General features: G+C 42.5%; 1 protein-coding gene across 3 annotated transcripts in view; it reads left to right on the forward strand.

Annotated features, from left to right (window-relative positions):
* Window positions 1–13,527, forward strand: part of ABCG8 (ATP binding cassette subfamily G member 8) — a 26,074-nt gene extending 12,547 nt beyond the window's left edge. For all 3 annotated transcript variants that reach the window (XM_053383346.1, XM_053383345.1, XM_053383344.1), the window contains exons 3-13: window positions 2,212–2,368; window positions 2,757–2,995; window positions 4,433–4,565; window positions 6,242–6,511; window positions 8,151–8,313; window positions 8,421–8,516; window positions 9,228–9,424; window positions 9,627–9,703; window positions 10,714–10,981; window positions 11,434–11,561; window positions 13,264–13,527. In XM_053383346.1, coding sequence (XP_053239321.1) covers window positions 2,218–2,368; window positions 2,757–2,995; window positions 4,433–4,565; window positions 6,242–6,511; window positions 8,151–8,313; window positions 8,421–8,516; window positions 9,228–9,424; window positions 9,627–9,703; window positions 10,714–10,981; window positions 11,434–11,561; window positions 13,264–13,404 — 1,863 coding nt within the window. In that variant the 5' untranslated portion in view covers window positions 2,212–2,217 and the 3' untranslated portion in view covers window positions 13,405–13,527. The remainder of the gene's footprint in view (window positions 1–2,211; window positions 2,369–2,756; window positions 2,996–4,432; window positions 4,566–6,241; window positions 6,512–8,150; window positions 8,314–8,420; window positions 8,517–9,227; window positions 9,425–9,626; window positions 9,704–10,713; window positions 10,982–11,433; window positions 11,562–13,263) is intronic.
* The last annotated feature ends 8,488 nt before the right edge of the window (window positions 13,528–22,015 follow it).

Here is a 22,015-nt window from a genome sequence, read left to right on the forward strand (position 1 = left end):
AATGTAATCCTCATTAATATATTTCATTTTTATGCACACTTTCCCCCTAATTTATGCATTTTGTAAATACTGTTGGAGAACTAAAACACAAAATTCAGTTAAGTGTGAATTTTGAAGGATGGCTGTTCTTCAGTTCTCATATTGTTTCAAAAAGTGTGGATTTGATGGCTTCACCTTTAAATGTGGACTGAAATGATTTTCTCCCCCATCCCTATTTCAGGGTATAAATGGTTCTGCTTCGATAGGAAGGGAATGCTGGGTTAATGGTTGGAGATTAAAATGTCAAGGGTAGGGTTTTAATTTTAATGCAAAATTACCAAGCCTGCATGGGACGCAGGTGGCGCTGTGGGTTAAACCACAGACCCTAGGACTTGCCGATCAGAAGGTCGGTGGTTCGAATCCCCGCAGGGGGTGAGCTCCCGTTGCTCAGCCCCTGCTGCTGCCAGCCTAGCAGTTCGAAAGCACATCAAAGTGCAAGTAGATAAATAGGTACTGCTCCGGCGGGAAGGTAAATGACATTTCCGTGCACTGCTCTGGTTCGCCAGAAGCGGCTGTATGCCGGCTCCCTCGGCCAATAAAGCGAGATGAGCGCCACAACCCCAGAGTCGGTCACGACTGGACTTAATGGTCAGGGGTCCCTTTACTTTTACCTTTACCAAGCCTTCACTTCCCAAAGAAATATGCAGACCAAAGTATGGATCTCCTTCGAAATACACATTTCTCTGAATTTTGTAATGCAGTTCTCCAGCCAAAGAATATGTTACAAAATAATAATGCATATTTTAGTAGAAGCGATCACATTCAAAATTGAATGCATCCAGGAATATATTTATTACAGGGAAACTGCTTACAAAAATTCCTATACTAGGCAAAATTGCATAACAATATGTGTGTGTGGAGAAATGTTCATGAAAATTCATACAAATTTTCTTGAAGACTTTTATAATTTACATTTTTTAAATCTATGCAGAAATAGGGCAAACCAAATTTAAGACTGGAAAAATAAGAAATGGAAAGAAACTGAAATTGCCAGATTTCTTCATAACCAAGCGTGGTCCGTGATATGAACTCAGTGTATTTCTCTTAGACCTCTTAACAAAGTTGTCAAAGAGAACAACAACTGCCAGACTTTCAGAAGACATCTGAAGGCAGCCCTGTTTAGGGAAGCTTTTAATATTTGATGTATTATAGTATTTTAATATTTTTTTGGAGGCCGCCCAGAGTGGCTGGGGAAGCCCAGCCAGATGGGCGGGGTATAAATAATAAATAATAATAATAATAATAATAATTATTATTATTATTATTATTATTATTATTAACAGTCAATATGTGTCTACTCAAAAGTAATCTCCATTGAATTAAATTAAATTAAACAGAACTTATTCCCCAGTAAATTTGCAGTCAAAGATATTCAGGCTTACAGTAGCTCTAGTAATGTTAAAACATAGGCCCATTAACTTCAATGGATCTGCTAAGAGTAGAATTTAGTTCAACACAACCTAAAGACTTTTAAATGTGCTTGAATGCATTTCTCCTATGTCTTTTAACAAATTGGTATTGATTATATATCTTTTAACATATTGGTATTGGTTATGTTCATTACTCACTACTCTACATTACAAAGCAGATACTACAGGACTGGAAAGGACCTTAAAAAACCCTTTTAGCCTAAGCTGAAACACATTACACTACTAAATGAATGGATTGTGTTTTTCAAAAGGCAGGGATTAATATCTGCCAGTGCTCTTGCAAACATGCTGGAAGGTAGAAGCAGGCTTATTTCTTAGTAACAATTGTATTATATCTCCGCAAAGAGTTAGGGACTTACACTGCAATCTTGAGCATCAGAAGTAAGTCTTATTGCATTCAATAGAACTTACAGCTAGATAAGAGTCCATCCTTGCTTTTTAATAAATTTAAGGTTAAACATTTAGCATGATGGATATTTCTGTGGTCCTGAACATCACACCTGAAATTTCACCTGGAAAAGCACTGAGTTGGGATTTGAATTTAGATATTGGTGGATTAAAATACTGTCCAATAGACCTCCACAGCTCTAGACTTGTTAGAAATTACAGTGAATTCCCCCTTATTTTATTTGAAGCATTATTACTTTACTTTTCAGCTGATAAAGCCTTCTGGAGCAATTGACAAATCATCATCATCAGTCAGGCATTTCTACTTAACAAAAACACCATTCATCTTTCATAGGTTAATATGGCCTCACAGATTCCCTGGTATGAGAAACTAGCGGAGCTGAAAATTCCTTGGAAGTGCGGCCCAGACTCCGATTCCCATGTGGCAGCTATACAAAATATGAGTTTTAAAGTCAAAAGTGGGCGGATGCTGGCTCTCATAGAGAGCTCTGGTAAGAATCAAATCCCTTTTTAATCTGCTCAGTCTCAGCATTTGTTTGCTATATTTTCAAAGACAATAAAAGAAGGGTGGCCCTACTATTGAGCAGAGTGAGGCAGCTACCTCAGGTGGAGGACAGACAGCCCTTTAAGGCAGCCTGGGGTCTTCAAGTTCAGTGGAGAACACTTCCCATTACCACTGTCAGAGTAAGATTCAGCTGCCGCCAGTCTAACTACCTTCTGTTCAAATAATTTAGATTTTAACAGATCAGAAAATGTGATGAAATTCACATGGCTGTCGTAACCAGACAGGCCCCCAGATTGATATATGCTTTGGGGTGAAGAACCTGAAGCAACTGTTCTCCCGTAGCTACTTAACATCTGGACCTGTTATATTTGCAGCTTGCGGAAAGACGTCTTTGTTTGACGTGATTACCTGCAGGGACCACGGAGGCAAAATTACGTCAGGTGAAATCTTGATAAATGGAAAACCCTGCACTCGCCAGCTGGCAAAGAAATGCATTGCCCACGTACGGCGAGACGACAGACTGCTACCCAACCTGACAGTCAGAGAAACACTATTGTTCATTGCAAAATTGCGTCTCCCCAAGATGTTTTCAGATTCACAAAGAGAAAAAAGGGTAATTAGAATGAAAATTAAGTTGTCAAGAATGTATTTAATAACATTAGCTAAGTGGCTGTATGAGTTGTTTGGATAAAGAAAAGCTAATCTGAATGTGATTATTCATCTTCTTTTCTTCAATCAATGATAGAGCATGTTTTACCTAATATCTCCTCTTTGTGGATGGCTTGCAATTTTACTTTGTTTTGTGCTCTTTGATGGAAAAATATGAATTGGCACATTGTCATGCCAAGTGCTTGTCTAACTCTGGAGAGGCATAGATGGGAAAAGAAATGCCTTGATAGAAAAGTCGATTCTTTAAAATGCAAATGGCTACGGACTGTGTGGGGTAGAGGGCAAGATCGGCCCTAGCAATGTTGGTGCCTGAGGCAAAAACTCCAATCTTGCTTCCACACTATAGTCCTTCAGCGCCGCAGAGTCATTGCTTCTCAATTACCTGGAAACAAAGGGCAACATACAAAGTAGTGCCAAGGTGAACACTATTAGTGCAAGGATTTCTCCTCATGCAACGTAGCATTCTCTCCTGTGCCCCCCAATCTGTTCTGGAGATCCCTCCAACCTTCTCCAGAAGATTTGGGGACTTTGCAGGACACCTACAGAAGAGCAGAGAGGAAATCCCATTGCACCCTTGTGCTAGTGCAACTAATCAGTCTCATACTGCCCCAAATTACAAGCAGAAGGAAAGCCCTGCTGGACTAAAGGCCCGTCAAGTTCAGCTTCCTGTTTCCCAGAGTGGTCAAGCAGATGCTTCTGAGAACTCTGTAAGCAGGACATGATGGAGATAATATTCAGGAGGCATCTTTCCAAAATTAAAGCGGTGTTTCTGCACAGAACTTTATATAAGCCAGAAGCAGCTCACTAGGTGGTAGCTAGCTACTACGCTAGCTTCCCAGGAGGTGGGTCGTTCTTGCTTACTGGGAGGGAGAGGCAAGGCAGTGGAAAGGTCAGCGCAGTGCAAACACACTGGTAGGAATGCTGGATTTAGTTATCACGGTGCATTTGCACTGTGTCAACCACCGTACCCTTCCTTGGCAAGCCACTCCTGAGTATAGCATTGTATTCTACAGCCAGGGCTTTTTTTCAGCTGGAACTCAGTTCCGGCACCTCTCAGGTGGGCACTGTTACCATTATAAAAGAACAGGGAGGCATTCATAGTGAGTTCCAGCACCACTTTTCCTAGAAAAATAGCACTATGTACAGCAATGCCCTTTCCATAGCCAAGATCCTTCTATAACAGGCACCCCCAAACTGGGCCCTCCAGATGTTTTGGGACTACAATTCCCATCGTCCCTGACCCTGTTAGCTAGGGATGGTGGGAGTTGTAGTCCCAAAACATCTGGAGGGCCAAGTTTGAGGGTGCCTGTTCTATGATGTTTATTTGCAAATGACATTCCACAGTACTGCTATGAACACTGTCCTCTCATTAATTCTTCAGGTAGAAGACGTTATAGCAGAACTGAGATTGCGGCAATGTGCGAACACAATTGTAGGGAACGAATACATCCGTGGTGTTTCTGGCGGGGAGAGAAGACGAGTGAGCATTGGGGTCCAACTGTTATGGAATCCTGGTAAGAACATCCAAAAGCATCTCTGCTGTGCTTCCTTCGCAGGGCTGTGGTTTGGGTGCTGAATAAAGGAGGGTGCTGACATAGCCATGGGTGAATATGGGTGGCTACCTGCCCCACAATGTTCTCTTTTAACTTTCAAGTGTATGACTCACATAAGGAACTGGTTGTCTGTAGCATCTGGCCACATGGTGAAGTACATTTTACCGTGTCTTTGTTACTCTGCATTTTCAGATACCTGCAGGGGCAAGGCAAATATGAGTAGCTCTACAAATGGTCCTTGATTTTCAGATGGGCACATCACAAAGTTGTTGGTGGCCAGAAATACCTGTTTGCCAGTGTTTTATCCAGGCAACTGAAATGAGTGTATGTGTTTAATTTCCAGTGGCGTGAGGGTCTAGGCAGTGGTGGAGCTTCATGCTCCAGCACTGGGGGGCAGAGAGCAGGTGGGGGTGGGGCTGGTGCGCGTCCCAGGGATGTGGCACGCCGCCTGCAGGGACGGCAGCAATGGCACCCCATTAGGATCTCACTGCTGGGGGCAGTGCACTCCCCCCGCACTCCTCTTCCTCCGCCAGTTGGCCGAGGAGGTATGCGCCGATGCCCTGGCTGAATGTGGGATCAGGGTGCATAGCACCACAAGAAAAAGATGCTTTACAGACATGACCATTTTCTTGGGTTTAAATTATGTTTGCACAGAAGAGAGCAAGCTTCCCTCTTCAAACCTTTGTCCCAACACAAGAGGGGTGGGGCAAGTGAGGATGTGATGACAGCAAGCAGGGCCCCCATTCTGCCCCCTCTCTGGGCTGTAATCTCATGTCGGTAGAGCATGAGACTCTTGATCTCAGGGTTGTGGGTTTGAGACCCACATCGGGCAAAAGATTCTTGCATTGCAGGGCGTTGGACTACATAGGATCCCTTCCAACTCTACTATTCTATGGTTCTAAAGGGTAAAGGGATCCCTGACCGTTAGGTCCAGTTGCGGACGACTCTGGGATTGCAGCGCTCATCTCGCTTTACTGACTGAGGGAGCCGGTATACAGCTTCTGGGTCATGTGGCCCAGCATGACTAAACCGCTTCTGGCACAACAGAACACCGACACCAGAGCAGTGCACGGAAACGCCGTTTACTTTCCCGCTGGAGTGATTCCTTATTTATCTACTTGCACTTTGACATGCTTTCGAACTGCTAGGTTGGCAGGAGCAGGGACCGAGCAACGGGAGCTCACCCCGTCACGGACATTCGAACTGCTGACCTTCTGATTGGCAAGGCCTAGGCTCTGTGGTTTAGACCACAGTGCCGCCTGCGTCCCTATGAATGCCTAAATATTGTGTGTGTTGTATACATTTCAGGCATAATCTTTTGCTTTCCAGATGTTGTTGGACTACAACTCCCATTGGCTCCCATCAGCTCCAGCCAGGATGGCCAATGATCAGGGATGATGGGAATTGTCGTCCAGCAACCTCAGGAGGGCAAACAGTTGACAAAACTTCTGTTTTTCCTCATTAACACATTAATTCATTCCTCATTAATTTGTCTCTGAAAGATAATCTGCCTGAATAAACTGCTGAAATAGGCCACCAAGCTATGTAAGAACATATTTAAGATGAAGGTGAAAGCTACCAACCTAATCAGATACATACAGAACTCACTGCAATTAACTTTCCTTCCTCTTTGGCAGGAATCTTGATACTCAATGATCCCACAGCTGGGCTGGACAGCTTTACTGCCCACAACCTAGTAATACTGCTGTCTAGGCTAGCAAGAGGAAATAGATTAGTTCTTCTGTCAGTTCACCAGCCAAGATCGGATATCTTCCAGCTTTTTGATTTAGTTCTCTTGATGACATCTGGACTCACAGTCTACTCTGGTGCCGCCCAAGACATGGTCCAATACTTCACACAAATGGGATATCCTTGTCCAACATACAGCAATCCTGCAGATTTCTACGGTTGGTATAATAAGTGCTTCTGGGAGAGTTGTGATTTGTTTAAACTGAAGGTTTGCAGATAGCCAGCGATGATCAGATTATGTTGTCTGATTACGAGCTAATGACTAGAAAACTCTCCCCTCTACCTTTGGAAGTGGCAATGGGAAAGGCAGAAAAACAACACCAAGGTTTGATTTGGGGGAAGCCCTAGTGCCAGTAATAGGCCAGATCGGGTACTGGCCAAGGAGCCCAGAAGTTTAGAAAGGCCCATCACTGTCCCAAAGCAAGATGCTTTTCAGTGGCAGCCGGCTGTACCATTTGAATGGGAGCCAAGCTCAGTTCTCATCTACTGTGTTCACCTGCCATTTTAAGTTACCCTCCCCCACCAAAAAAAACCCACCTCTACAACTTGTTTTCCAATATCTATAATCCAGGTAGACCTATAGACTTATAGTTCCCCTGTGCCACCACAAGCAGGATTTGGCCTGCCCTGGTTGGGGGGGTGGGGCTGGGAAGGTGGAGGCTCATAGCTGGCATCATACAAAGGACCCCCTGAAGTTTGACACCAGACCAGTTTGGAAGACAGAGACAGATAGAGAGAGAAGGACAAGTTGGTTAAAAGGGATGCAGTTATGCAATGCAACAACCACTCTCTTAGAGCAGGCCTAGGCAAACTCCAGCCCTCCAGATGTTTGGGACTACAATTCCCATCATTCCTAGCTAACAGGACCAGTTGTCAGGGATGGTGGGAATTGTAGTCCTAAACATCTGGAGGGCCGGAGTTTGCTTATGCCTGTTTTAGAGAAGGGTTAACAGTGGTGCTCTAGCCCCAATAATCTGCTTGTTTAGTTATAGAGAAAACAAACACCACATGTTAAAGAAGGATTAGAGTAAACTACTAGTAGACCACATAGTGCCTTGCAGAAGTTGTGGATTACAATCCCCATCATCCCTACTTGTCATATATTGGCTGAGGCTGATGGGAGCTGTAGTCTATAGCATCTGCTAATGAACTACATTGGCTACCACTGGGTTAAACATTACAAAAAAATTCATGATGGCCTCTTCAAGGGTGGAACAGACTGCAAGAGAAGCTGGCAGCCTCTCCTTTGTCAGAGTTTACTAAAAGACAAACAATAAGTTCTTTAAATACTTTATTAGTAGCAGGAGAGCAGCTGGGGAGGCTGTTAGACCCTTGGATGACAAGGCAGTCTAATGTATGCTAAAGGAGGACAAGGAGATTGTAGAGAAGCTGGATGAATTATTTGCATCAGTCTCCACAGCAGAAGGGAGTAAGCGTCCAAATACCAGGTGTTGGAAATCTCAGGAGCAGAGAAAGCTCTTGAGCTCAGGTCCCATTTGCAGGCTTCCCATATACATCTGGGTGGCAACTGTGAGAACAGGATTTGATGAACCACTGGCTTGATCCAGCAAGATCTTAGTGTTTCTGGATGGTCACCTATCAGGGATGCCGTTATCTGTGGGCACTTCATTAGACGCATGAAGTGCAATCCTAAATTGACAGGCAGGGAATTTAAACAGAATTGGAAGATAGGATTCAATTACCTCTGAAAAGATAAACATAAATTCAGATACAAAGCTGAAAACGCCGAACAGCATGTGTGGGTTATATGATCTTACTCAGGATCCTGTCTTACAGTTGATTTGATCAGCATCGAGAGGCAGAGTGAAGAAAAGGAGATGGAAAGCAAGCAAAGGGCTCGCTCACTTGCTGCCATGTTTCATGAAAACATTAAAAACGTGGATGACCGCTTATGGAAAAGCAAACCAAGAGACAACATGGTCACTGTTTCTGCACAGAGGTAAAAACAAGAGCCGTAAAGAGCTTTGATGGCGGTATATCAAGGCAGTATATAAAGAAATTGGTTTCAGAATAAACCCATCTCCCGTTTCCATCCATTTTTGACAGCTCTACTACGTTCATTTTGGAGGAGAAAATTACTGTGAACTCTCATTCGGCCGATCAGCTGCCTGGATGGTTACAGCAGTTCACTGTTTTGCTAAGGTAATGTTGTTTCAAGCCCCGGTAAGATTGCAAATATCAGACTGGATTATTATTATCATTATTATTATTAATTCAACTTATACACTGCCCTATACCCGGAGGTCTCAGGGCAGTTCACAACAAGACCACAACATATAAAATCAAACCAAAAGCAATAACCCAATAACCTCCAAAAAAAAGCCACATTCTAAAAGGGTGTTGGATGTCAATAAGATCAACCAAAGGCCTGGTTAAAAAGGAACACTTTTGCCTGGCCCCTAAAGGTGTATAATGAAGGCGCCAGGCGAACTTCCCTGGGAAGAGCATTCCATAGACAGGGAGCCACTGCAGAGAAGGCCCTTTCTAGTTGGTATACCTATTTAATTCCTGCACTATATCAGTATCAGACATGAACATCTAACATTGTTAATGTACACTTTCTCCAAGATTGATGGCATTGTTAGTTATGGATATGGATGAATCGTCCTCACCTTGTGTCCTAGGGCCAAGATCATAGGGATCTGGTTGGTTGCAGCAGCTAGAAATACAGGTGGAGTCTATTTAGGTCCAAAAGCACAAACTTAACCTATTAATCATGCTGTCAGACAGCAGAGGCCTCCCCAAGGCATCTAAGGTGGGCATCATTCATTGTGGTAGCCGTAGATATGTTCTCCATCCTGAAGTGAGGAGATAATTTAGGCTCAGAGTTGATAATGTTGTTTCTTTTTGTAGCCGCCAGATCTCCAATGATTTCCGAGATCTCTCAGCATTGCTGATCCGTGGATTTGAGGCTCTTCTAATGTCATTGTTAATGGGATTCCTATATTATGGTCATGAGAAAAATCTGTCTATTCCGGATGTATCGGCACTTCTGTTTATGCTAGGAGCTCTGATTCCTTACCTTGTGGTTGTTGAAACTGTAACAAAATGTAAGTTTTACAGCGTTAAGAGTTTTAGAAGGTTGGGGGGATTTTTTGGTTTATTTTTTTTTAAAAAAAATATGTTTGAAAAAGAAGTTTTTAAGAGGTTTTAAAAATTCAGAAAGCAATAGCAATGTTAATAAATAAATAAAAATGGCAGCCTGCCATTCTAACAAGAAACACAATGGTTTATTTCTGCTTTCTGCTATAGGCCATTCTGAAAAAGCTGTACTGTATCAGGATTTTGAGGATGGGCTGTATCCTGTTAGCCCATATTTCTCCGCCAAGGTAATTGGCTTCCATTGTAGCAAGATGGCTTCCAATCCCCTCTGATCTCTTGGAAATGCTTCTGGGACATAGGGAGCCATGGACCACCATTTGAGAAGCACTGAACTATTAACTCTAGGAAAGATGATGATTAATTGTAGAATGAAAGCCAGTGATGGGTTGATGTTGTGCTGTAAGGACAGTGTTTTGTTTTGTTTTGTTAATGTTTTGTTAGTGTCCCAAAGAAGAGTCCCAAAATGCAAGCAGCTGTGCTGATCCATATAACTAAATATATAAATGCAGCCCCCTCCTGCCCCCACCGCTTGAAAGAGCAGCATTATGTAGGATAATACCCAATTAATTAAGATCAGGGGACAGTCACAGAAAAAGGTGCATATAGAATCAATTCACATTGTAAAACACCTTGAGCTTTAACAAATGATCTTTAGCCAGCTGAAATGCAGCTTTTAAACAGACTTGCAATATATGTCTTACCAGTACTATTTTTCTAGAAAAAGAGGTGCCGGAACTCACCATGAACACCTCCCTTGTTCTCTTATAATGGCTATGGCAGACACCTGAGAGGTGCCGGAACTGCGTTCTGGCAAGTTCTGTCTGAAAAAAGCCCTGTGTGTTACCTTTTAAGGTGCAAGCAGGAACCTCAGCAAAGAATAGAAGTACCTAGCCCTTGCTTAATTTCCCCCCTCTGTCTCTAATTTCTCCTTTGCTGATCTGTTCCAAACAAAAAGAAACAACAGAAGTCTCTTGACCAGCTCATACACTTGCCACATGGAAAATCTACCCATTATCCTGGCACTACCCTGGCAGATGATGGCAATGCTCCTGATCTGAAAAAAGTAAAATGCCAGGACCTCTCTTCCATGTGTTCCCCCTCCACTGTCCCATCAAAACCCAGCATTAGAAAGTTAGAGAAACAATATTTATGTCACAAATATTTTTTTTGGCCTCATATATGGAATAAATTGGTGGGTGTTCCCCTCAAGGTCAATGGTGTTTCCTTTCTCAAACAGGTTTTAGGAGAACTTCCAGAACAGTTCTTCCTAATGATAGTTTATGGGGTTCCTACCTACTGGCTAGCAAACCTCCGTCCTGAACCGGAATGTTTCTTCCTTATGCTGCTGCTGCTTATGCTAGTCACTTTCTGCGCTCGGACCATGACAATGTGGATGTCTGCAATGCTGCCAACATTTCATATCTCGGCCTTCGTTGCCAATATTCTGTACACAATGTTTATGATGAGCGGAGGCTTCTTCATAAGCTTGGAAAACCTGTGGACAGGTAAGCTGGAAACACCAGGCAGCTGACAAGCAGAAAGCTACATGCACAGGAGCAGAGGAAGCAATGGAATGCCATATTTCACGGGTGGAAAACCATTTAAGCATTTATACGACTTTCCTTAGATATCTGAAGGCAGGCCTGTATCAGGAAGCTTTCTGGTGTTCCATTATCATTTATATTCTGTTGGCAGCCACCCAGAGTGACCGGGGCAAAAGATGGATGGGGTATAAGTAATAAATTAATATTTATCTCTTCTGGACAACTTTCTGGGGGGTCACATGCTAGCATACCCATCAACTGCACCGTAAAAAACGGGACATCCTGTTTTTCCTGCGAGAGCACGGCAGCCATTTTGGGCACCACGCTCTTGTGCAATTTCGGGCAAAGATCTTGTTTCTTTGGGTCCACGATCTGTGTTGAATTAGGCTCCCTTTGCTTCCCTCTTTTTCCAGTTCCAACTTGGATTTCCAAAGTATCTTTTGTCAGGTGGAGTTTTGAAGGAGTAATGCAAGTTCAATTTAGAGGACGCACTTACCCAATGACTTTTGGCAATATCACCTATCCAATTCCTGGAAAACTAGTAAGTCACTTCTTTCTCTGGTCGTGCCCCTTTGAAGTTGCACACTCTCACTGACCATCATCTGATCGGTGCTGAGAACAGTCAATTCAGCTGCACAGGAGTTTTGCAGGAGGGGATATTTTTGGAGGGGGGGTGGAAGGTCATGGCACCTTCCCTCAATTCACAATATGTACAGTGGTACCAAACTGCGGGAGGCAGTGGAAGACAGGAGTGCCTGGCGTTCTCTGGTCGATGGGGTCACGAAGAGTTGGACACGACTAAACGACTAAACAACAACAACAGTGGTACCTCGGTTTTCAAATGCCTCAGTTGACAAACATTTTGGTTTTCAAACGTCATAAACCTGGAAGTAAATGCTTCGGTTTTTGAACATGCCTCGGAAGTTGAACATGTTTCACGGCTTCCGCTGAGTGTAAGATCCTGAGGCCTAGCTTTCGGCTGTTGAGTTTTCGGTTTTCAAATGTTTCAGAACTCAAACGGTCTTCCAGAATGAATTATATTCGAAAACCAAGGTACCACTGTATATGTATATATGTTTGTGTGTAAGCTATAATATTTCTTTAAATTATCTGATAAAGGCTTCCATTCTTCAACAAAACAATCATCACCAAGTTCTCTTATTTTAGCTGTTAACGTTGCTGATTCAACATAGTCCATCAGTTTGGTTATCCATTCTTCTTTGGTGGGAACTTCTTCATCTTTCCATTTCTGAGTGTAAAGAATACAATATATATTCCTAGCAAGCCCCATTCACACAACTGAGACTCTTCAGTCATGGCTGGCAGCTGGGGTGGGGGTAACTTTCAACTTGGAGCCTCTAGCTATTTTTCTTTAATCTCCTGTGCCTGCTCGTGTTTTGTTGTGGCTGCGATTGTCAAACGAGGGATGATGGGGAAAATTTGGAGGGATGGTTGTTTTGTTAAAGAAGGAATAATTCCCTTCTACACACCTCAGCTGTGAATTTGCTGGAAAACAGTGTTTAGAAATTGCACTGCACCACCTCTCAAATGATGCTCATGCACTCATCAAGAGAGTTGTCACAGTTCTTGCAATGACAGACAGTCGTAACTGAAGAACCTCTTATCCGAACCTTATAGATAGCTTCCGCAAACCGTGGACACAAAAAGAAACAAGAGCAATGTCAAAAGGAGAATGGGTTTGCTTCTTTCCTGGAATGTATATGGAAGAAATTTTAAAACAGGATGGGGCAGCATTTAATTCAGTAGTTACTGGGGCCTATTGAGACTGGTAGGGCGTAAGGCAGGAGGCCAACAGTGGATGGCGCCAGAGCAAAGGCAACTAATTCTCCTTTTCTCCACATCCTCCTCCCTGCTGAGTTCTACAAGTACCAAAGAGCAAAGGTGTTTATACCAGCTTATACCAACTCAGACCATTGATCCATCTAGCTCAGTATTGTCTATGCTGCCTCATAGAAGCTCTCCAAGATTTTCGACCGGGGACAAATCTGGAGACTGGACCTGAGATCTTCTATATGCAAAGCAGATGCTCCACCACTGAGCTGTAATACAGACATACTCCTCTCAGAACAAATAATGGTTTCATCTTCAGATCTACTGTTTCGCTCGCATGCACATTTAGACATTTAATTAATTGATTGAAACCCACTTATGAGTAAACAATTACAATTTATTTAACTGGAATTCAAACTGATTGATTTAATTGGAATTTGATTGACTTACAGGTACTCCAGTCGCTGGATTTAGACCTCCAGCCCCACTACGCAATTTACCTCATCTTGGTCAGTATTTCTACCACCTTCTTGGTTTTATACTACTTATCTCTCCGGTTCATCAAGCAGAAATCAAACCAGGACTGGCAATAATAACATGACATCATTGATCACGGTGGCAGGAGTCAAAGCAGAAGAGAGAGCGTTCGCACGGGTCCATATTAAAAGCCATATCTAACTCTTGCAATAAAGGCAACACTTAAAATGGTCCACAAACTCTTGTTTGTGTTTATTAAAACGCTGCAAATATTATTATTTTTGCCTTAATTGGTCTCAGCAGTGCAGTGATTTGGATAAGCCACCAGATGGCAGCAAAATACAGCGGGTAAAAATGCTGAATTTATGTCCCTGCCACATTCTTCTTGTAGCAGGGAATGAAGGAAGCCGGTTGTTGAGTCAAGTCTTCAGGACTAGATGACATAGATAGTTGTGTCACTGGTAAGATCTGTGTGGTTTACATATAGAAGCATTTTTTTCAGAGAATGGGATGCTATTCTGAATGCTTCTCAATAAGTCACAAAGAAATACATCTCTTACCTTTAAACTCTGACACCTCCAGATATTAGACAACAGCTCCCATCCTTCTATGATGCCTTTGGGCTGATGTGCATTGGAATCAAGCTCTGGAGGCTTAGAGGCCTAGTCACATCTGCCCTATATAAATCAACTGTGTCAAAGGATGCCAATATAAGATCTAATCAATAATCCTTATTTGTATTTCTTTTGGATAACATGGAGAATTGAGCAGACCCTTTCTAGGAAGAGTTACAGTGCAACCAAAAATGCTTTGTTCGTAGCAGATTATTTTTTATTTGAAGAGAACCTCAGGGTATAAACTGAATTTCTGTTGCCTTTTGGAACCCAACTTTTGTTGTTGTTTTTAATGCAGGCTTTGCCAATCTATCGTTTTATTATAGCTTTCAGCAACCTGGTGCCCTCGAGGTGTTTTGTGCTGGCTGGAGCTGATGGGCAGCCCAAAATGTCTCAGAGCACCATATGCAAAGCCTGGTTTAATGTCTTTACGATATAATTATTTTGAGCAATTCACAGCACAGTCGGAGACATGTCTACTCAGAAGTAAGTCCCACTGAGTTCAGTGGGGCTTACTCCTAGGTAAGTGGGTACAGGATTGCATCCTTAGTAAGGGATGGGATATCATGCAATAAAAAAGGATTCTCCTCAACCCCCTCTCCGCCCACCATCAAGAAGTACTTTACCACAGTGTTTTTCTATTAGACCATCACTCAAATTCTGCTGGAAAACTGTGAGCAGACTGGATAAGCCCTGACCTTACATTAAAGTAATGCTTTAACCCAAAACTTTTCAAAAGTACATCACCAGGTGCTATAGAAGAAACTGGGAAGTGCCCCATATATTAACTTTTTTTTAAAAGCAACTCAGCCCTTGATATGTCTTTTTAGAAAGCATTGATATATTATGTTGTTTGCTTATTGTTAACGCACACAAATATCACATTGTTGACAACACAGAAAGCCCATTGTTAAAAATAATTGTAGTCTATCACGTTTTTGAAAAGATCCATGAAATGAGATTCCGAAAGAAACAAGCAATATTCTCTGTTGTAAGTTTTTTTAAAAAAATAAAATAAAAATAAAAACATTACATTTCGGTTCTGCGGTCGTGGTGCTAAGGACAATCCACAATACCAGAAAATCACCTGGGTCCCTATGCAGCAAGATGGATGTGCTCAGGGAGAAAGGATCTCAACCACAGGGCAGATGCAGGTGCACATCTGGACCGGGGTGCTGATCCAAGTGCCGCCTTGATGGCTGGATGCACCACTTGATTCAGATAAGAGATTGGGGGTAGTGGAAGGGACTGTCCATTTGGTTTCCTAATAATAGAATTCATAGCACAAAATAATAGTTAAATAAGGGTTGGTTTAAACAAATTCCTGACATTTATATTTGCTAAGGTCCAATCCCAAATCTTGCATGTTTAGAACCAAGTCTTACTATCATTCTCAATTATTTATCTTTATATTTATTTGTCCATTCCCCCCACGCACTTCAAAAATGAACTCCAAGTGATTTACGAACACAAGGATTGAAAACAGACATAAAAGCAAGAAAGAGGAAATCCGACACAACTTCACTGAAAGATAAGCAGAAAATTAAGATCCAAAGGCCTGAGTGAATAAAAATGTTTTCACTTAATGCCCAAAGATACATAGTGATGGAGCTAGGGTGCCTCCCTGGGGAGAGCATTCCACAACTAGGGAGCCACCACTGAGAAGGCCTGTCCTCATGTCACCACTACATGCAGCAGTGGGCCTCAGAGGACAGAACCAGATGAGGAATGCTTGCTGCCCCAACATGCTGAAAATCATATTACAGTAGTGTCGACAGACATTACGCTAATGGTTGCAGTATGTGTGTGTGTGTGTGTGTTTATTTAAAAAAATAAATCCATCTTTTCAACCTTAAAAATTTACAAGTAGTAAACAGTATTTATCATCATCATCAAACCTTTATTGGCATCACATACAAACATTCAGAATAAATAGGCCAGAGCGATCTCGTTGCCATTTCAACAGTACAGTCATTTGCCAAAGGGAAGAAGAGGCGAGCAATCTATTTCATCTCTGTGGGTCTCCAGCAAGGGCAAGATCCTGTAGCATACTTCGGCGACAAAAAATCAAATGGAGGAACTTAGCTACTGTCTTGTTAAGCTCCTGGTCTCTCCCCTGTAATTAGAAGCGTATAACCTCTGTCTCTGGTTTCCATGTTGGAATACGTAGATGGTCTAGAAATTGTTGGCGGAGATCATTAAACAGTATTCCTAGCACCTACAGGTTAGAAGAAAATGAGCCAATTGAGTTTCCCTGGGGAGGGTGCTCAACAGAGAGGACCTTATCACCAGTCATTGGCCACCTCACCTCAGACAACAAGGGTACCAAGAGCAGGTTAAATATTCGCAACCATGTGGCAAGGAGCGGTATTATATTTCATTTTCTAAAGTAGCCCTAGCATTTTAAATGGCAAAGTGACCTGCTATCAGGCATGGGATTTTCATAGTGTACATGGAGGTTGTCCACAGAGTTTGCATTCTTCGTTTCAGTGAAGGAAGCAAATGATCCTGACATTTGTTTCATTTGATGCTTCGGATGTTTAGCGCCTTTGGGGGGAAAATGGAGAAAAGTTTATACCTCAGTTAAAACCATTCAGATAAGCAGAGGTGGAAATGTTTTGGTTTGTTTGTGTGAAAAATTTATGAACTAACCAGATTTTTTTTAGGCGTAAGCATAGAAGGACAGAGAGATGAAATCCTTTTATTGTGTGTGTGTGTTTAGGTGAGGGTACCCACATTTCTTCTAGGCAATGTTTCATTGAGAACCACCAGGTCTCAAGCCAAACTGGAAATCAGCTTAGGAATCATCCCTCTAGTGAATGGGCAACGGCTGAGGTAAGGGACTGAAGAGGAGGTTGAGATTCCTGCATTGCAGGGGGTTAGACTAAATGGCCCTTGGTGTCTCTTCCAACTCTACAATTCTTGGTGGCACATGCATACACAGCAGCACATACTGAAGGGTGATGACCATGTTCCTGCCTTCTGTAGCAGCCAAGCACAAGTGTGTGTGTATATGTGTGTGTGTATGAAAAGTGTGAACGGAAGTAAACTTCAATGATTTTGAGATTGTCTGATTTTTTCTTTTTAAAGAGAAAGTAGTAAAACCAGATTTTCTCAGTCTTTCATGGCGTCATTAAACTGTCAAGATAGTGGGCCATTTGATTCTTAATTATTCTTTTTATTTTATTTAAGACACTTTAAAAAAATGATTTATGCTTCTGCATAATGTTCTGTTGTGATTAGGATCTCTTTTCTAGTTCACTGTAGTATCCAGACTGTACATTGGCAACTTGGTTCTTTCTCTCACATTCTTTCTTTCTTAAAACACACACACACACACACACACACTTCAAGGACTAAATTCTAGGCTGACTCTCTGTTGTGAATGCAGTGTGAGGCTCAACCCCCTTTTTTAAAAAGGGGGGCACGTGTGGCAGGAGAGAAACAAAAGGGGGAAATGCAAAAGCCATATGGGACCACTCAGAATTCAAGGGGCAAAAGATATCAGGATATGACATTATCATTTACTTCCTCCTTGAGAGCTTCCTTCCTTTTGTGAAACGAGTCAGGCAGCTGACATTGCTTAAACAGTCTTTTTAACGTTTCAAAATTCCACCCTCTAAATGTTCTGCAAAAGGGACTAAGCTGTGTGAATGTTTCAGAGGTGGTGTTATGACAAGAGGAGAGACGTACATACAATAGGACTCGGGGAGAGCAGAGCTACAACAGCTTTCTGGTACTTTAGAGCTGAGAACTCCTCACAGGAGGCGACCATGCACGCGCCGTTCCATTAAAAACATGTGTCAGGTCTCGTATTATCTCCCACTCTGTCCTTATGTGCACAGAAAGACCGAAGGATTGCTAGCGTACAGATGAGGAATCGGATGCATGCAAAAGCATCCCAATCTGTGTGCAGACTGTAAAAAGTAATATACCACAAACATGGAACGAACAGCACAATCCTGTACATGATGACTCAGAAGAAACTGCACTGTTTGCAGTGGGGCTTCATGTCCCTGGAAAAGATGAAATGGATGGAAATTCTCCCCATGGATGTGGTACCCCAGGCTAAAATGGCATATTACATCTTGGGGGAAACTGGAGGCAAAATGTTCTACTGAAGATGTGAGGGTTAACTGGTGCTGAAATAATGTTGAGGCTAACTAGGCATGCACCTGGTGAGTGCTTGGTTGGGAGAAGAGTGGGAGACTCATTTAAGCTGAACTTTTTAAGAAAAGGAAAATAATGATGTATATAATTTCTAGGTTACATTTATTTGTTTTAGCTTAAGGTGCTTACAAATTCATTTCTCTGCCCCAAAGCATGGAAATTCTAAGCTAATGCTCCAGCCTTAACTTTTGCAATAAATACTTTCTACCATCTCAATGTTAAAGCTATGGTTTTCCCAGTAGTGATGTATGGAAGTGAGAGCTGGACCATAAAGAAGGCTGATCGCTGAAGAATTGATGCTTTTGAATTATGGTGCTGGAGGAGACTCTTGAGAGTCCCATGGACTGCAGGAAGAGCAAACCTATCCATTCTGAAGGAAATCAGCCCTGAGTGTTCACTGGGAGGACAAATCCTGAAGCTGAGGCTCCAATACTTTGGCCACCTCATGAGAAGAGAAGACTCCCTGGAAAAGATCCTGATGTTGGGAAAGATGGAGGGCACAAGGAGAAGGGGACGACAGAGGACAAGATGGTTGGAAGTGTTCTTGAAGCTACCAGCATGAGTTTGACCAAACTGCAGGAGGCAGTGGAAGTGCCTGGCCTGCTCTGGTCCATGAGGTCACAAAGAGTCAGACACGACTGAACAACTAAACAACAACCATCTCAATTGTTGTGGTCACTCACACCTATATTTTCACCTGGTCCTTCAGCTGAATTTCTCTCTCCCCCCCCCCATTAGTACAAACAAATACATTTATGCCATGCTATTTAACAGCATAAAAGCTCCATCAACTTCAGCATTCTACTTCCAACAATAACCAGTCAAGATGGAGGGTTACATACGCTTCAGGTTACAGATTCCTCTAACCCAGAAATAGTACCTCGGGTTAAGAACTTTGCTTCAGGATGAGAACAGAAATCATGCTCCAGTGGCACAGCGGCAGCAGGAGACCCCATTAGCTAAAGTGGTGCTTCAGGTTAAGTACAGTTTCAGGTTAAGAACGGACCTCCGGAATGAATTAAGTACTTAACCCGAGGTACCACTGTACACAAAATAAATATTGTATTTCCAAAGCAAGACAACAAGCAGCAACTGCTAAATATTCCAGTTTTAATGACATGTGAGTAAAATGGGGGCACATACAATAACTCTTCATACCAGGATAGTGAGCTGCAAAATGTAGGGGGAAGTATTTGGACAGAATGCTTATGCGTTCCATTTTCTGCATTTCTTTGTATAGAATATTCAGGCAAGAATATACAGCCGAACAAGAGAGAGCGCTTTGTGTTTGCTTCCACTTAATGGTTTCTTTGGCCTGTGTTCCGAAAGTCAGCTCGTGTTTCTATTTCAAGATGCATGAACTTCACTATATATTTATCTGAGCAAGTAAAAACACAATCTCCTCCAAGGGCAAGATTACTTGTGGATTATAGAACATTGACAGTTTCTTCATTCTGTGTGTCTAGAATACTTTCCTTTCTCTCTTTTTCCCCCTCTCTCTGGGCCGTCATTCTCCATAAACATCAGAACAACTTGAACTTAATCATAAAAAAAAAACATTCACACAAACTCTTGTTTGGAGGTTTTGATCCTGTTGACTTTATGGTCCCATCAACAGGCATGAAGATGTGTGCGGGGAAAATAAATAAATTTATGTATGTAAAGCCCTCCCTATTTGTAGCTTGTGGTATTACACAAAGCACTAAAACACAGTTTTTAGTACCTGTACAATAAATTCTAGCTTTTGATGTCTGGAAATAAAGATGGTAATATCTATTTCCCATGTTTTGCTGGCACAGGGAGATGATATTTTCTATTATATTTGGTGGAGTACAACCAGACACAGCATTACATTCAAATTCATTAGGGCTTTCCAAAATAACCCTAATGATTTGGCTTTTGGAATCCCAAAGCTGAGCATGGTGGCTGTTTCCTAAGAGATGTATGCAGTATGATTGGCACCAAAAAGCCATGTCCATGTGGAAGCCAGATCATTTGTAAGGACCTGGTTAGATGAATCAGTGGTATCTCATAAAACATCTCCATGCCCTAAGCGAGCTGAGACATCAACATTGCCAGATTTAGCGGGGTTGGGCAGTTCTCCCTGAGGGGAGTGCAAAATATTAGTAATACTGAGATGAACCATGGAAAAAGTAACTGTGGAAATAGTGTGAAAATAAGAAATATGCTCCCTGCTCCCTGTTTCCATATATAGAAGCTGAATCTTCAAAAAAGGTGACAGAACACTCAAGCCCCACCCCTGTACCTGAGAGAACGAGGCTAGCTTAGGGTGTAAAGGACAGGCCATGTGGAACCATCAGCTCTGTCTTCCAACAGAGAGAAACGAGTGGGGGCTTTAGAGTAAGGTTACCAGACGTCCCCGTTTCCCAGGGACAGTCCCCGGATTTACAAATCAGTCGCCACACAAAATCCATTGAAGTTGAAAAGTGTCCCCGGATTCATTGAAAAAAATCTGGTAACCTTACTTTAGAGGAGACCCTGCTACCGCTGCTTCCCTGCCAATAGGGATGGGGGACAAATGCAATTCAATTCACATTCAAATGATCTAATCTGCACTTGCTGAAACCAATTGTGAACCAACTCATAGCCAGCCTTCCAAAGCTGCTCTTCTCTGAATTTTGCAATGCAGTTCTTCAGCCAAAGAATGTGTGCAAGAATCCATATACTCTGCTAAAGTGTGCAAAAAACCCCACACAGTTTGGTGAAAATAACAAACGTTCATTATATTGTGGAGGATTGCTTTGCAAAACTCTGTATATTGGGCAAAACTGTGCACACAAATGTGTATATCAGGATAGTTTGGCACCAAGACACCGAAAAAATTTCAGGAGGACTTTAAGAAAAGAATTCTCAAACTGATGTAGAAATGTGGAAAACTGAATCGATGATTGGGGAAAAAAAGGAAACAGAGGAAAATCAGAATTGGGTCCATTCCTATCTGGCACTTGAGATGGCCACCTCACTCCTGCCAGCCCTGAGAATCACACATAAGTACCATACAGTGACAGAAAAGGTAACAGAGCACATATTGTGAAGCAGAAGGTCTCTGCTAGTAGTGGTGGCTGGTGTCCATTGGAACTGGTAGGGCAGAGGGCAACGAATTCTAGTTTTGTCCCCATCATTCTGGCTGCTGAGTTCTACAAAGGCAACACTGAGATGGAGGAGGAGGAAGCTAATAAGCAGGACCAGCCTTGGGGCTCATTTTAAGTAGGAAGGCAGGCAGGTAGGTAGGTGGGGAGTAGCTCAGGTCAGACTGAGGTTGTTGGCACAGCGCTCCCTTTGCTCCCCTCCACTGGCAAGGTGGCCTGGTGCAGTTTACGATAGGTCCCCCCCTTTAAAAAGCTGTGTTTATGGGGGAGGAGGGTCTAAAAAGAACTCCCTCCTGCATAAAGACAGCTTTTTGTTGTTGCTTTTAAGCAAGCTAATGGAGTTCCCCAGACCACCCACTGCTTAGGATGGCACGTCAAAGCGACTAAAAGTTGCCTCTCATCCTCTTTGTCCTGGATGTGAGGTTTCTGCTACAGTTTCATCCATACTGACTCTTATGGTTGCATGGTGGGCGAGAAGCAAGAATGTGCGTGCATTTCTCTGACATGTGGCTTAAAAAAAAAAAAAAATACCTGTGAGCCAAAGATGAACAACAACAGTTCATACCGAGTTAGCAACCATTAATTAAGGAGACAACGTTTAAAGCAGTGGGTTGAGATGTATTCCACTCCACCCCCCAGAAAAATGCTCCTTAACTCTTTCAGTGGTTTACAGCTGACTGCAAGGCAGCCGACGAAAATATATATCCCTTGCTTACAATGCAGCATAACTTTTGGAGCATTGGGGTGTCTGTGTTTTGAAATGGCAGCTGAGCTTGGTATTTTAATGTCGAGTGCTCTTGGCAATACTGAAAAGCTATTTATCCTTTGTTGAT

Source organism: Podarcis raffonei, chromosome 3, assembly GCF_027172205.1.
Source record: "Podarcis raffonei isolate rPodRaf1 chromosome 3, rPodRaf1.pri, whole genome shotgun sequence".
Taxonomy (NCBI): domain Eukaryota; kingdom Metazoa; phylum Chordata; class Lepidosauria; order Squamata; family Lacertidae; genus Podarcis; species Podarcis raffonei.